The 15,505-nt window shown below is 32.3% G+C and overlaps 1 protein-coding gene across 10 annotated transcripts in view; it reads left to right on the top strand.

The window, feature by feature from the left end:
• LOC119632537 overlaps nucleotides 1–15,505 on the top strand; it is a 284,840-nt gene that overhangs the window by 212,397 nt on the left and 56,938 nt on the right. For 9 of the 10 annotated variants that reach the window (XM_038025478.1, XM_038025479.1, XM_038025482.1 and 6 more), the window contains 2 exons: nucleotides 36–716; nucleotides 879–1,094. In XM_038025478.1, the coding sequence (XP_037881406.1) occupies nucleotides 36–716; nucleotides 879–1,094 (897 nt within the window). The remainder of the gene's footprint in view (nucleotides 1–35; nucleotides 717–878; nucleotides 1,095–15,505) is intronic. The other variant, XM_038025481.1, reaches the window with a different exon arrangement.

Here is a 15,505-nt window from a genome sequence, read left to right as displayed (position 1 = left end):
TAGTGTAACTTTCCCAATTCGTATAAACATTGTAGGTGCACCTGTTTTGATGTTAAAGAAAACACCACCACAAAATAATGAAAATTATTATGGTGGTGACGTAGAGGATGACAATATGAAGCCCTGTTCGCCAATACGTAAATATCCGCAACCGTTGATAGAACCCCGTATACCTACAAGAGCAGCTTCGCCATTTGGTCTAAATGTAATAGAGAGTACGCGAAAAGAGCGTACGCCGTCACCAGCACGTGCCATTGCAAAAAATTGGCACGACCACGCTGAGAGGACTGACAATATTAAATTGACGTATGTGCCGCAGGTAGAAGGTCACAATGTTGGTCTTTTAGTTCGTACCACAATCGAAACATCACCGTCAACGCCAGCTGCGCATTATAGGAAACAGCATGAAACGCAAACGGCCGTGACCCTCATTGATAATTCAAAAAAGCTTTATTCCCATCACCCTTGTTCATCTAATATAGAAAAGTCCCATCAAAACAAAACGAATATAGATATTGACAGAGTTGGCGCTGATGGCGATGCTTATAATGATTTGCAGAATATCAATGCGGTTGGCACGTCCAGACGAGGTAATAAACGCAATTGCGACATCAGAGTAACATTAACATCGCCAACATTGCCATCAATAACATATCAACATTATAAACGTGCACTTGAACGTAAATTATCATTAACATCAGCAACAACTACGCAAGGTAAAACTGCATATACTCAACAACACATACATGTGTAGACATGTAGCTATAGACACGTATGTACATAATGCACACTAGGACATAGAATTAGAACACAACACCCGCACATATTCAGCCATGCATCACAATTACCGACATTATTTGGAATCTTTTTCGGTATAGAAATACCCTCAGAAATGAAGGATTCATTTGCCAACCCCACTGACGCGACTGCAAACACGTGCGATGGTTCAAATCGCGAAATGATCGCCTCCGCTCAACAGCAACAGCAACAGGAACATCAGAAACATCATGCGTATGAATTAGTATCGCCATTGCCGACGGTTATTAATCGCTCATTCGATAATGTGTCCCCACGACCGTACATCAGCATTGAAGGTATGTACGTATATATATATATATATATATATATATATATATTGCATGCTCATAGCATATACTCATAAATGTGTGACGTCTGTAACGCGTTGTTTAAGTAACTTTACATCGAGCTTGATAAAATTTTATTGCAATGAAAATGACGATATATGTAAGCGTACGTAGCAGATTCCTTCAGTCAACGAACGCATAGATGCGTAATCGTTTTCGATTTAATTGTTAGATTTAGTCAATTACTCCTGCGGCACAACATTGTGCTTTAACATTTATCAACAACGCTGCATACTTGGCATCATTGTGTGGATTATCTTTGCTTGTAACGGTCACATATGCTACATTTGTAATAAGAGTTCCTTGTCATTTTTTTTCTTTCATATTTCAATACACAAACATTAAACGTTTAAATATCTGATGATATTTAAATTTACGCGTACAATACATTGTAAAAATAAAAAGAAAAATAATTAAAAAATGAAAAATTTTTATTCCATCTATTGGCAAACACTTAAGAATATTATGACCAATATTTAAGAGTATTATCCATGTTTTCACGCTTTAAAGCGATCGATGCTTCGCAGCTATCACAACACAAAAAAAAAACAAAACTTCCAAGAGTACGATTAAAAAAATGATATTCTCACCTTGATACGCATTGAGGTTCAATACTTTTTCATCATACATTACATACAAGTCTCTGGGTTCGTATTGATTTTGGTCAGCATGGGTATACGTACGGAGAGTTTGTCGTGAATTTCAATATTCACAAGCGTACAGTTTAAAAGGGAAAAAGTTCATGAGGGTTTCAATTTCACAATTTCACAATTTTGTACTGTCAAATCTCCATGAAAGAAAACCGTTCGATTTAAGATCCTTTTGTGGAAGAAGGTCTAAACCAGAGATGTCATCCGAAGTGCTACAAATCGGAAGAAATAATATATAAATATGTAAGTGCCGTTTCTTCTCAATAAACATTGAGAGGAATCTGATTATATTCTACATCACTTGTCATACAATTATATGCTAAGTTTAAACGGGCGTATGCAACAATCAGTATGGCCTGAGGTACACCCATCTCTTATTATACCGATCGATTCAGAAATTTTTTTTTTAAATCGATTTAAGCATATCTGTCCGTCTTTCTGCCTGTCTGTCTGTCCATCTGTCTGCCTTGTGTTCGACTTACATGCCACAATTTTTGAAACATTTTGACGAAATTTTGTACACTGCCGTCTCTTGGCCTGAAGGCGAACGCTTTTTGAACATGTTCCATATAATGCCTTATTTTAAACATTGGTTAAAATTTTTTTTTGCCTTAGAAGTAGAAACATCAGGCGCGGTAGGAAAGACGACTGCTGGAAGACTGTTCCAGAGCCGGGCAATGTGATTAAAGAACGACAAGTCGCAGTAATTTGTCATATGATATGCAGGCAACTCGAGGCCGACTTGTTAGGAACGCTGAGAAAGCCTTACGGACTTGGTAAAGCTCTTAATTGATGGACACTGCCCTTTTATTTCGGTGAAACACTTTGCCACGATGTACTCATACATCAACACCGATCTAAGCTTATCTGTCCGCCTATCTGTCTAGTCTACTTGCGTTAAACCTATATATCGCAATTTTCGAAATATTTTTAAGAAATTTGGTACACTAACGTACACTACTGAAAACGCTTTCAACTTCGATATAAAGCCTTATTTTGACAAGTCATTATATGAATAACTACATTAAGCAAAATGGTTTTGGGTATTTAGTGATGTGCCATGTCCCCGCTACAATGTCATCACTTACTTTTAAAGTGTGGTGTTATACCAAAGTATAGACAGATCTGCTAAACGTATTTGTACGAATGAGAAATTAAGTACAAGCTTCCATTCTTTCTTTGATTGCCATCTAACATTCATAAACTTTTAGTTTCTATGGAGTAGAAAGAATATGAAAATCGAAACTTTTGCAAGAACCAGAAGAAAGCTTCCCTTCTGGTTCCCTGGATCTCCTGGTCGCATAAATGAAGATATCAGATTCAAATTTGACATAATATTGCACGTAGTTTAATATGTGCAATTGGGACATATCGTTAAGAGGGCACGCGTACAGGATAAGATAAACTGGTAATACGTCTGTTAAAAAAAAAATATAAATAATACTCATAAACTACAAAAAACCCGACAACAAAGATTTACGCTATTGCTTCTATAGATGACTTCCCACATTTCTTATACTTATAAATAGAAAAAAGTCGGTTACAGTCATACGACATTATCGATTATCGCAATTTTGTTTTCGATTTTGTTTTTGTTTTTTCTTAAGATGGAAGTAGTGGATATGGATAATATGGATATAATTTTCTTGATTGTTTTTAATTAAAACCAAGAATTTTTTTATTCATTTTGGAGAGCATAGTAAATAGTGTCGCATATTTTCTTAAGTTTATACACAAAAACGCTACCTTAGTAGAAGTAAATCAATCTTATAAATAAGGTGCGCTTTTAAGCGAGACAATCTCATTGCAACTAATGGTAATAGAGACACATTACAGAATCGAATGTGTTTTACTCCACGCGCTCTTTTCTAGTCCCGTCCAATCACCAGATAATTTATTTGCCAATATTCTAACCATTGAACGCATGCGTCAGAGTCAAAGGGAAATGTTTCTCTCACTAAGCTTTCTGTTGATATTAAATTTAAAAACTAGCTTCGGCTTTAAATATTTTCCGTAAAAGGACCTTGAGCAAAACCTAAGTAAAAAAAAAAAAAAAAACAAAAAAAACTAAACAACTATTGCATTATTTATATTGATCTGTGGCTACCAAATCCAGGATATATTTGCTATTTAAACAGATCAAACAGATGTCGGGAAAGACTATTAGATCGCCTCAAAATTCTTTATTGTTGAAGCAAATATCTATATATTTTAGGATGTCTAAGCATTTTGTACACTTGTGCGTTGACATTATGTTTATCCATTAAATTAAAATATTAAAAGAATTAATTTAATAATTAATGAAAAGATAAGCGAAAAAAGTGTGCAGACATTATCCTTTAATATCATCATTACAATGGACATAGTTGAAAGACTATCCACTTTGCTATGTAAACAAAATATGTGCAAAAAAAAAGCAGTATGGGCGGCCAGGATCGTTGATTGCGCAAAGAATAAAAAAAGAGGGGACTTTTTTAAGGATACGAAGGCACGACAACGAAGATGATGAAAGATTTCTAATTAAAAAATATTTCATGCAATATTTTTTTTTCACACTTTTAGGCAAAATACGTACAAACATGTACCTATATATGCTTCATACACAAAAATAAAAAAAAAAGTAAAAAAAAACACTTTAGATTTTTTCCTACTTACGTATCGTGTATCGTAAATGATTCCGCATACTTCAGGCAGATGTATTTCTCTTTTCAATTGAAAGTTTGATTTAACCGCTCATGTTCGCCTGTTATATTCCCATATCTGGCATTCAGGCACACACAATTGCACATATTTATCCCGTAACAAATAATAGGTTAAAGCTCAACTCGTTTTACAATTTTCTCTTCATTTTAAGACAAAGCAATCTTAGCGTAATCAGAAATTGAAAGCATTCTTTTTTATTTACATTTCACAATCTGGAAAAGAATTTATTTGTAATGTATGTAATGCAATAAAACGAACATACGTTCAACAAGTTCTCTTTATTAAAAGCTAATTTCTATTAGTTGAAAGCCAGAAATTTTTTAAGAGATTTTTATCACTATATATAGCATTTTCTGCCACGTAAGAGCCAGGGAGACTCTACCGTGCAATTTACATATTCTAATGCTTTCTTATTCTAGTGTTAAAAATCATAATAAAAACGATCGCTTAAGTTCTGAAAATTAAAATGTCAAAAAAGCGTATTAATCCGATCAATCAATATTCCACTGTAAAAAACCTTAAAAAACAACAAAAAAATCCAAGTAGATCTTCTTATAAACAGTCAAATCATTGTTCAGGATTTAAATATCAGTCACAAAGGAATTTTAAGCTTTAGGATCATTAATTAAGCTACAGGCTCATCAAGTAAATGTTTTTATTTTTCATGATATCGGGTTCATGCAATTTTTTTATTTAAAAATAATTTCATGTGAAGGAGCGCCTCTGAGTTTTCCCATAAAAATTCAATCACTTTTCCCCATAAAGCCAATGATGCAACATAATTGCAAACCAAAAAACGCCGAGCGATAAAAAGTCTGTTATCACGCTTCTCCATCTAATCGTATTAACGATAACGCCAATGCCATTTTCATATTCAAAAGTCACATTTTCAGTCCACAAACCACAGCCAGAAGTTATTTTTGTAGATGTAACACTTCGCTATGAGCATCAGATGTCTTTTCCTTACATCAATGATGCAATTATTCTTATTTACGAAAAGATTTAAACAAATAAGATTACCATCCCACACACATGCACGAAATGTCACCGTAGGTGTTCATATTTTTTCGTAAATGTAAGTCTTAATAATTTCCTTACGCTATACAATATACTATGTATGCGTTGTATTCTATAATAATAATAGGCAGATCCAGATATTTATTATATATTGAAAAAAAAAAAAAAACAAAATTTAATCCAAATTTTAAACAGAAATCTGTTCTACTTCCATTTACTTTTGCAATTAGAAAATGAATAGCCCTCTGCTTTAGGCTCGGGGTTTAGGTGCTGAATAATTTGTCGAAGAAAGTGTTGGTGCATCGCTCTATACAAAACATTCTCATAACAGTCTTATCTTGCTTTCAAAACTAAGTTGTGAATATCACTTGGTCAAGTTGTTCGCCAATAAGTCGCAGAATCGAATTCTGAACATGAACTAACGGTCATTATTTACTTAAATAACGTTACAGCAATGTAAACATTCATCAATTTTATGAACTGATTAACTTCGATTCTGTTTTCATTTGTCGAATAAGTTAAAATTTTGAAAAAATTTATAAAATCTCTACACCGGCAAACCGTGACGTTTCTTTACGATTAACATATCGTAATCAGAAAATATTCGCTCGATATATCATTGGGAGTTAGAGCAATGACCTATTCATTCGTTGACGGTCATATATATTATGATTAAGTGCAAATTAAACGAACCGCGGACACGAGTACATTTCCCATCATTTTGTTTATAAACTAAAAATTATAATTATCTACTCCGACTAGCTTATGTATGCTTCTTCTTTCCGCAATTGCGGAAATTGTCTAAGATCTATGCTATTTATATATCCATCTGAGTGGCCGACTAGGCAAAAGGATCTCGACTAACAGCCTAACGGCTGTGGGTTCAAATGTCAAACGCGCGGTAGAATTTTTCATAAAACCGCTAGCCTTACAAGTTACTGCATTAAAACTTTAGTTTGAGAATTTATTTCTCTGGCTAAACTAATAATAATATATGATCGAATTTGAAGCTGAATTACTTCTTGATAAAATTGCCCGAACGATATCAGTTTACTAATTGTAATCAAAAAAATTCCATTCTTCCAGCTATGAGTCATTGTCCGTCTTATAGACTAGCGCTCGTCTAAATGTCTCAGCAGACAAATTTTATTAAGCAGATGCGATATTTCGACCTGATCATTATTTTTTTTTTCTTTTTTCTTTTTTTTTTTTTTGGTGCATGTTCCTCTACATAACAAATAAAGCATAAATGACATATTTCGTAAACTGTCGTCGTTGTCAGTAGTTAAAATAAAATAAAATTAAAACACAAGTAAAAGCATTGCTTATATTGTATATTTACCTGGATGGATGTAAAGAGCTACATATGTATATCCATTCACCACATGCCGAGATTAGCAAGGTTTGATGCATAATATGCATTTTTTATTTCTTTCTTTTTACTTTTTTTTATTCTATTTTTTATTATATATATATATATACGTATATATAAAGCACATATTAAAGCACATAAGCAACGTCTTTTTTATGTTTATTACATTGACTGCAATGTGAACACAAGGCGCGTTGCAATCTTCCCACACAAAGCCATTTAAGTATTCATATTATGTGCATATATACTTTATGTATATCATTCTACATATATATATATATGTATATGTAGATAGATAACGGATTAATGAGGCACATATGCTATATTTCTGCTTATTTTTTACACGCTGCCTGTTTAGCAATTAATTTTGCAACATGCAAAAATAAACAAACATACATACATACATATATACATACATACATACATCTATCGTGCCAATATTTATTCCTTATCGTATGGCTAGATTATGCCTGATATAACTAAAGCTTTTTACATGATACGACTTAACACATTATCCACTAAAATTTCATTACTCTGCTATATTAATTAATTTTCCCTCATTCATTTTTCAGCCATATGCATATTAATAACGTTGAATGTATAAAAGACGGAAATCTTTACTCTTAGCAAATATTGTTGGAAATTTATTATAGCTGAGCTACTTCTTTCTCCTTCCCGTCCATAAAGTTGTTAGTATGCGAATGATTTAGTTACTATGCATCGTTCATAATAATCATATTAACATTATTCAAGAATTCATGCTTAAAATTTCTTTCATTTGCTTGCCTTTCTGCTGTAAAAAAAAATTGCAATTTAAACAATTTTTCGATTAGCTATTATTGAGCTTTGAGTGCACGATAAGACGGTGATAGACAAAAATTATGTATGTACGTATATATGTATTTATATATTTCGCTTAAGTGAAAGTAAACATTGAGCACATTTTTGTTGCAATTACATGCAAAATATCATTCAAATTATAATATTCGAATGCTAAGCTAAGCTATGCCATGCTATAAAGTGAAATTGAAAAGTATTTATGAAAGCAAAGCAGCAAACCCCTTCTCGATAATCAATTTTAGATCAAAAATAAATTACTAAATTAAATTATGTATATTTGAATATATGATTTGAGCTCTATCTCTCTCTCTCTCTCTCTCTCTCTCTCTCTCGTTCGTATACATTACTCCGAATCCCTTATATAGGCAAAATGCAGTCAATGTAGAAAAAAGTTATCATGACATGAAAGTCTACTAAGCGAAAAGTACTGTATGTACTAAATGTATTAGATATATGTACTTTAATTAGTTATAATAATTTTTGCTAGGTTAAGACAAAAAGTATTTGCCTTTACTGATAATGGTAATTAATTTTACGTTACGTACATTAATAAAATGAAAGATGAAGAGAGAAAAAGCATATAAAAGATTATATTTGTTTACATGTTTGTGCTGTTTAGAAATAATTCAATATTTATTCATTGGCTTTTATTGAACGCATCATTATCACATTATTATTATTATTATTATTATTATTATTATTATTATTATTATTATTGTTTTTAATTAATATAAAACCAATATTGAGAAAATATCTTTTAAAATGTTTTTCCACTAATATTTGCAATAAACATAACTTTATTTAATTTGTTAATTGATGAAATTTTCAAATTTTAAATACAAAAATATATAAAAATAAATATAAAATAATATAAGTTGTTAATAGTTATATTATATATAAATAGTTTTTCAAAACACATGAAATTCTTTTTTATACCCATCACCGAGGTATGAGAGGTACATGTTCATTTTGTCAAAACGTTTGCAACGCACGCACAAAAGCTTTAGAGACCCCATAAAGTTGAATAGATATATTCCTGGTTAGCATCAAACTCTAAATTGATTTGTCTGTCCGTGTGCCCATCTCTCCATCTGTGTACTGTCTGCCTTAAACACTCTCTCTTGGCAGAAACATTGGAAGTTTTTGCATGCACACTAGTATCGAATATGGATCGAATCGATTGAACGGCACGCCAACAGCGGCACATAAGCTGAGAACTGTTCTGTTTTTCAAACGAAACGAAAAATTGATTTTTTGTTCATTACTCATACATAAACTATAGCAATAAATATATCGCTTTCCAATTTGCAAGAGAACGTTTCACCCGACACGCCCGCAACGTCCCCACTCGTATGCGACAAAAACTTTTATTTTGAAAATTGAAAGAAAATCGCCTGCACCCACTCCATTATATGGAACATGAATATATAGTTCTTTTCCTGTTTTTCTCTTTTTTGGCACAGCGGTAATGGTTACAAAAGATTCTTTCACGACCGGATATAATTTTCTTACTTGTTTTTATTTCACTCGATATACTTTTGCCATTTTTCCCACCACACCCACCATCCTACCTATGTACCTGACATAGCGCTTTACTCAGAAAATGCCAGAGGTAGAAAAAAATAAAAAGTTCACAGGCAAACTTCGAACAAATTCTACAGTAGATTGTTGAAAGTCTCTAAGGCTAAGACCACAACCGGTTTGTTGCCAAGTTGCATATAACATCTTTGAATTGTTAAATACCATCACTTTAACATTATTAAGATCCAAATTTATTGTGGCCTTACTAGGTAATGGTAACCGTCCGCCAGTCGCCAGTCTAAGATGTTGCTCTTTTGATGCCATGGCCAAAGGAATTTCAAATAGAGCCACATTGTAAGCTTGTCTCTCCGCGTGTCCGTCTTGTAGTCTTGTGTTCAACCTATAGATCGCAATTTTCGAGACATTTTAATACTTTGATCAAACAACTAGCGATGTGTTTTGACTCAAGGGCGAACACGGCTGAAAATGGCTTGAATCGGACAACTTTTTCGGTCACTTCCTATATAGCGCTTTCTTTTCAAAAGTTATTATGTTAATACCGGTATTAGAGGAAGTGATGTTGGGTATATAATGGTGGGCAATGGCCCATTAAAATGCTTTTACTTGTTAGATCCCATATGACTTCTCAATATTACTATAATGTTATATACTAACAGTAGAACTACCAAGTGCGTCAATGTGTCACGTTTGAGCATCACACTTTTACTTATATAAAAAACGTATCAAATACTTGCCATGCACATCTTTTTTTCTATCTATTTTGATTTTCTCATAATCGTTGTGAAATCGCTCCACTGGCAAAACGCAACGTTTGTAGGGGCCATCTGCATATTTTATTTAAAAATAGTGCCATAGAATCATTAAGGAGTTTATTCAAATTGTTCGCCCAAGTACGAGTTTTAGTGATTTAGTGAACAATTAATTATATTACGACGAAATTTCATAAAGCTTAGCTTCTGACGATAATTATATTGAAATACTTATTTTGGTTATGTTAAATACAAACATTTAGCTAAACTTTTTTCATTATTAAAAACAGTTATTATCGTAAAAATTATTTTAAAAAATTCTGTCACTTAATAGTAAAAGTAAACTATTCAATTAAACGACAATTAAAACTTTTGCATGTGCATTACCTATAAGGCATAAATTTTATTACTCATACGCTTCGGGTGTTCAAAAAAGAAAGAGAAAACATCTTTGTCACTCTATAAGAGACATTGCAATTTTTTAGCATTTATTAAATTTAAAATGCTTGCTCATCGAAATGCCTAAATGAAAACGTATTTGAAACGAAATAAAATTAAGTGTAAAAAATTTTATGTTAACAAACTAAATAGTTGTAGCGCGTTTGGCACGGATTAAGATAAACACGTTACACATATGGTCGAGTAATTGATTTTAAATAAAGAACAACTTTTTAAACTAAATAAATTGTAGTCTAATCAACTAAACGCGCACAATCGCGCGCACACACATACACACATACATACATACATACATAAGTAACAACATTGACTAATTGTTTACAATAAAGAGAACAAAGAAAACAATTAAGATTAACAATATTTGTACATATTCATGCATATAAATATATACAAATATATATATATATAAAAACATATATGCATATACATATATATATTATTCTATTATATATATATATATGCAGATCTAGAAGAAAAAAACCTTGCGATCCCATATCGAACACACGTTTTGTCTGCTTTCTCTTGTTTCTAATCATTACCTGTTGTTGAGTAAATGCCAAAATGAAAGAATACAAAAAAAAAATAAAAAAAATACGATAGCGTGCATATTATATTTTTAAACTATTTATAATACATGCAACTGACGAATATACTCTGAGTTAGTTATTTGGCATTGAAACCTAGACATGAGGGCGTTCGCGAATGGCTCATTAATCATAGCATCAAAAAGGAAAGAAATACATTTTTACATAAACAGAAAAAAATCCATATCCAATTATTTACACATAGACAAGCAGACAAGAAACTGATGATAATTTATTGAATACTAGAACGATTTAAGGCCTTATCGTCATCGTGTCTTGAAATAATTTTTTCCAAAACCCAAAATTCTGTCTGAAAGCAATTCAACCAATATATTTAATAATATCATAATGCGTTTATATATCAATAAAGTCGTATTCGTCTCAATGCGACAATATTAAATGGTCGCCACAACTTGAATGAAATGAAAACAAATTTCTTTGCTTTTCCATTAATTGAAAGATGAGCTCAATTGCAAATGGCATTCGAAGGCGCTTTCCTCCAAACGAATATTTCCAACGCATTCTCGATGTTTCTATTGCGTGTTTCAGGGCTACCGCCTGAAGCCTATTCTAGTTTTAGTTAAGGCTATGAAATTTCATAGTTTACTCAGTTTTTCAATTAAAACTCGCGTACTCCGCTTACTCACTACGAATGCTATAAGGACCAAATAGCGTTGTCATGATAAGCAAACGGATGAATGATGTAAAAAATTGAAGTTTTGCAAAAAGATCGTCAATGAATTGCAGCTGACAAATTGAAGGACTAAATTGTAACGTTAAAAAAAAAAAGTTGACTTTTTCATCAAAATAAATTTTGTCTCGTTCAAAGTAATCCCCCTTGCACGAGCGCTTTTTCCAAGCCTCGAAGCACTTCTGATATGCGCTTTTTGTTATGACCTTAAGCTTTATCAGCGATACGGGCTTTGTCTCCTTAATCGTTGCAAAAGTTCAGCATTTCATGGGTAATTTTCATTTTTAGGAATAGAAAAACTCCAATGGGGCCAAGTCTGATAAATACGTTGCCGATGAATACGATGAGGTATAATTACGGCCAAAAAAATGCCAACAAGCAATGACGTGTGAGCTCGTGGTGGCTCGTGGCTCGTGGCTTATCGTGCCATAGAACTCATACCCAAAATATCCGAAAAAATTGCATGACATAAGGCACCTAATAGGCCGACAATTTCGAGGACTTCTCTAACAGTGATTCGACGATTTGTCATAACAATAATTCTTCACTGCTTTAACATGTTCATCGATTGTCGACGTGTTGAGGCGTCTAGAGCCGGGCATCGTCATTACCATCTTCTCGGCCTTCTCTGAAGAGCTTCTAGCATGTGTTGGAAACATGTGTACCATAAAATTTTTAAAAGTCATCTGTTTTTTAAACAAACTACATACGTTGAATTATAATCTCTTACGTTCTCGTTATATGTACATAGGGAGGGAAGTAAGAGTAGAAATCAAATAAATGAACATGTGTTGTTATTTCGAGGTTAATACATAAAAATTTATGCCTTTTGGAATTATGTTTTCGAATACGACAACGCAGTCATCTACACTAGATGGCTTGAACACTTTAAATATTTATTAGTAGTAGATAAGATTCAGTTAGGAAGACTGAATACTGAATAATAATAATTAAAACCTAATCTTTCCTTCTAGATTTATTTTTCATTCACTTGTTTTCTATTATTGTTTAAAAAGAATTAATTAAATATCCATTTCATTGCATCTCAAAGGTCAAGTTAACGTCATAGATTGTTTGAATGATTTTTGTTTAACTGAGCTGCTTTGAAAGTGAACGAACAAATTCAATCTACTCTACGGAATACGGAACAGTTTTTTACAAGTACGTTATGAAATGACAAAATTTAAATCAAAATCTTAAATGACAATCAATTGCAAGCATTTAGTTAAGTCTAATAAAACTGCATAATAGACAAAAGTTTTTGCAAAATCGTATAAATTTGGATGGATGGAAAAATGGATGGGCTTCGTGTACACTTTTTGTTTTAAAACAGTTTGTCGTTACAATATCGCTTAGATATAAATTAATTTCAACTATTTGTATACAATGAACAAGTAAGGATCTGCAAAGTCCGCCTACATATAATATTCAGTTAATATTACTTCATAAGTTTACGTTACATTCTATTTTATTCAATCGCTTTTTGCATGTAAACGAAATACCTAAAAATCAGTTTAGCATTAAACAATCGTATAAACTTTTGCCAATAAATTTTACAAAATGAAAATCCTAACGAAATATGCATAAATTATGATCCAATAACATTAAGTTGCTTGTTTGTTGTATATGTGTTTAACACTGGCGCAATCAGTGCGCCGTACAGTTGCTATTCTCTGTTTTTAGCGTAGAGCCGCCCACATATTTATTTAATATCGAAAACTTTATAAATTACATAAGCGTACGTATAAAACATGTATTTGCGTGTTATAATACAACATACAAGGGCATGGACAATGCATGCAATAATATAAACAAACGCTACCTTGTCATCTCTCTTTCGTATATATTTTTATTCTATAATATATCAATATATATGAATATATACATATATATGTTCTTATTAAATGCATTTTTTTTTTTTTTTTTTTTTAAATGACTCCAACATGTTTAAATAATATTTCGAAAAAAAAAAAAAAAAAAAAAACAAGTAAGAATATTATATTTGATCGTGACCGATTCTTTTATAGCCATCACCGTTATCCATGGAAAAGATTAAAAACGGAAAGCCAAGGTGTTCTCAGTGTTTTTGGCGTTTGTTGCATAGACGTTTGGGCGTATTTTTTGACCGATTTTCGTTACTTACAAATTCTCTTGCAAATTTGTGGGTTATTTGGGTGGACAGGTGGACAGGCGAACCGACGGACACATTTAGGTGTATTCTGAATTTGAAACTGACTAAGAATGTATATACACTTGAAGCTTGCTTCTCAAACAAAATGATATGGTTAGGCGTTGTCAATTTTTATCATTGTTATGCAGATACTTCAGCCTCACCCATAGAGTACAAGTCTCAATTTTTGTAGGTTTATCTCTTGCTATTTATGAGTAATAGGAAAAATCGTAATTTTTTATCCCTTCCTAAAAACAGAGATGCTCTCAGTTTATGTGTATGTGTTCAAGCGATGTAAGTGATTTACAATACCAATCTGCGAGGAAGAACTTTCTAAATTATTGTCAAATTTGAAGGCGATAGGTGCATTTTTGCGGTCAGGAGAATACTTACAACCGGCAGACATCCGGATGGACAGACGGACATACTTAAATCGATTCAGAATTTAATGCTGATCAAGGGTAATTAACTACGTCAACTTGAAGTAGATAACTAGCTGCCTAAATAAGTCGTCAGCTCTCCTCCCCTCACATTCAATTAGAAAGTCATATTCACGTTGGCCTGGCTCTTGGATATCTACCACTGCTAAGAACTTTCGAGAACTTTAAGTGCCTAATTAACTCATCAGCTTTCCCAACGTTGCTTTCAATCACAAACTTCACACATTCACGTTAGACTGAGCATCTCTAGTACGAAACAACATGACTACTAATATAAGAAGGTTGCACTTATCAGGAATCAGTATCTGTACAATTTGCGTCTCTTTTACCGTTACCCTCGAAATGACAAATTTAGTATAACTTCATCTTTGGGTGATGAATGTTATAAAATTCAAAAATCTATCTTAAAATAAAATGAAAGTCTTTAATTAAAAATAGCCGCAAGATATTTATAACATCCTGTAAATCAAAATATAAAACATAAAATTTATATGTATATATATATATATATATATATGCACATAATATATATTTGTGCACATAATCTATGTAGAAAGTTTTCACATTAACAGTAGCCTATGCTCTGTACACTCGTTTAATATATATCAAGATTGCTGCCTAATATTTACGTAAATACTGTAATAATTTTTTGTAAATATGCCGATATTATAGGGACCACCAGTGTTAACCTTTTTGTATGTACAAAGCTCCTTCTGATGATTGTGAAATTCTGTGAAAAATTGTGAAATTCTTCCTTATAGTATAACAAGTTGACAACAAGGCTGCTTTAGGGGTTAATCTTTCACTAATATTTCTTATTATATTATTGACGCGTTCACTATTGTTTTATTCAATCAAAAATGTACTCGGGGTTCATGTTAACACAAAAATTGTCTTGCACTAATCGCATTCACCTCTTCTTTAGCTGTAAGCTAAAACTGAATTTACAGAACGCATTTACTTTATTAATTATAATCCATTGTGACTATATATATATACATATATACGATTTCCAATTCACGAATTCATACGACATAAATTCTTAATAACACAATATATGTTTAGCTTTATCCGATTTAGGAGACAAATTTCTCTTTCTCTCTCTCTCTCTCTCTCTCTCTCTCTCTCTCTCTCTCTCTCTCT

Source organism: Glossina fuscipes, unplaced genomic scaffold (assembly GCF_014805625.2).
Source record: "Glossina fuscipes isolate IAEA_lab_2018 unplaced genomic scaffold, Yale_Gfus_2 1, whole genome shotgun sequence".
Lineage (NCBI taxonomy): Eukaryota > Metazoa > Arthropoda > Insecta > Diptera > Glossinidae > Glossina > Glossina fuscipes.
Note: the sequence above shows the minus strand (reverse complement) of the source record. Positions and strands in the feature narration are given on the sequence as shown.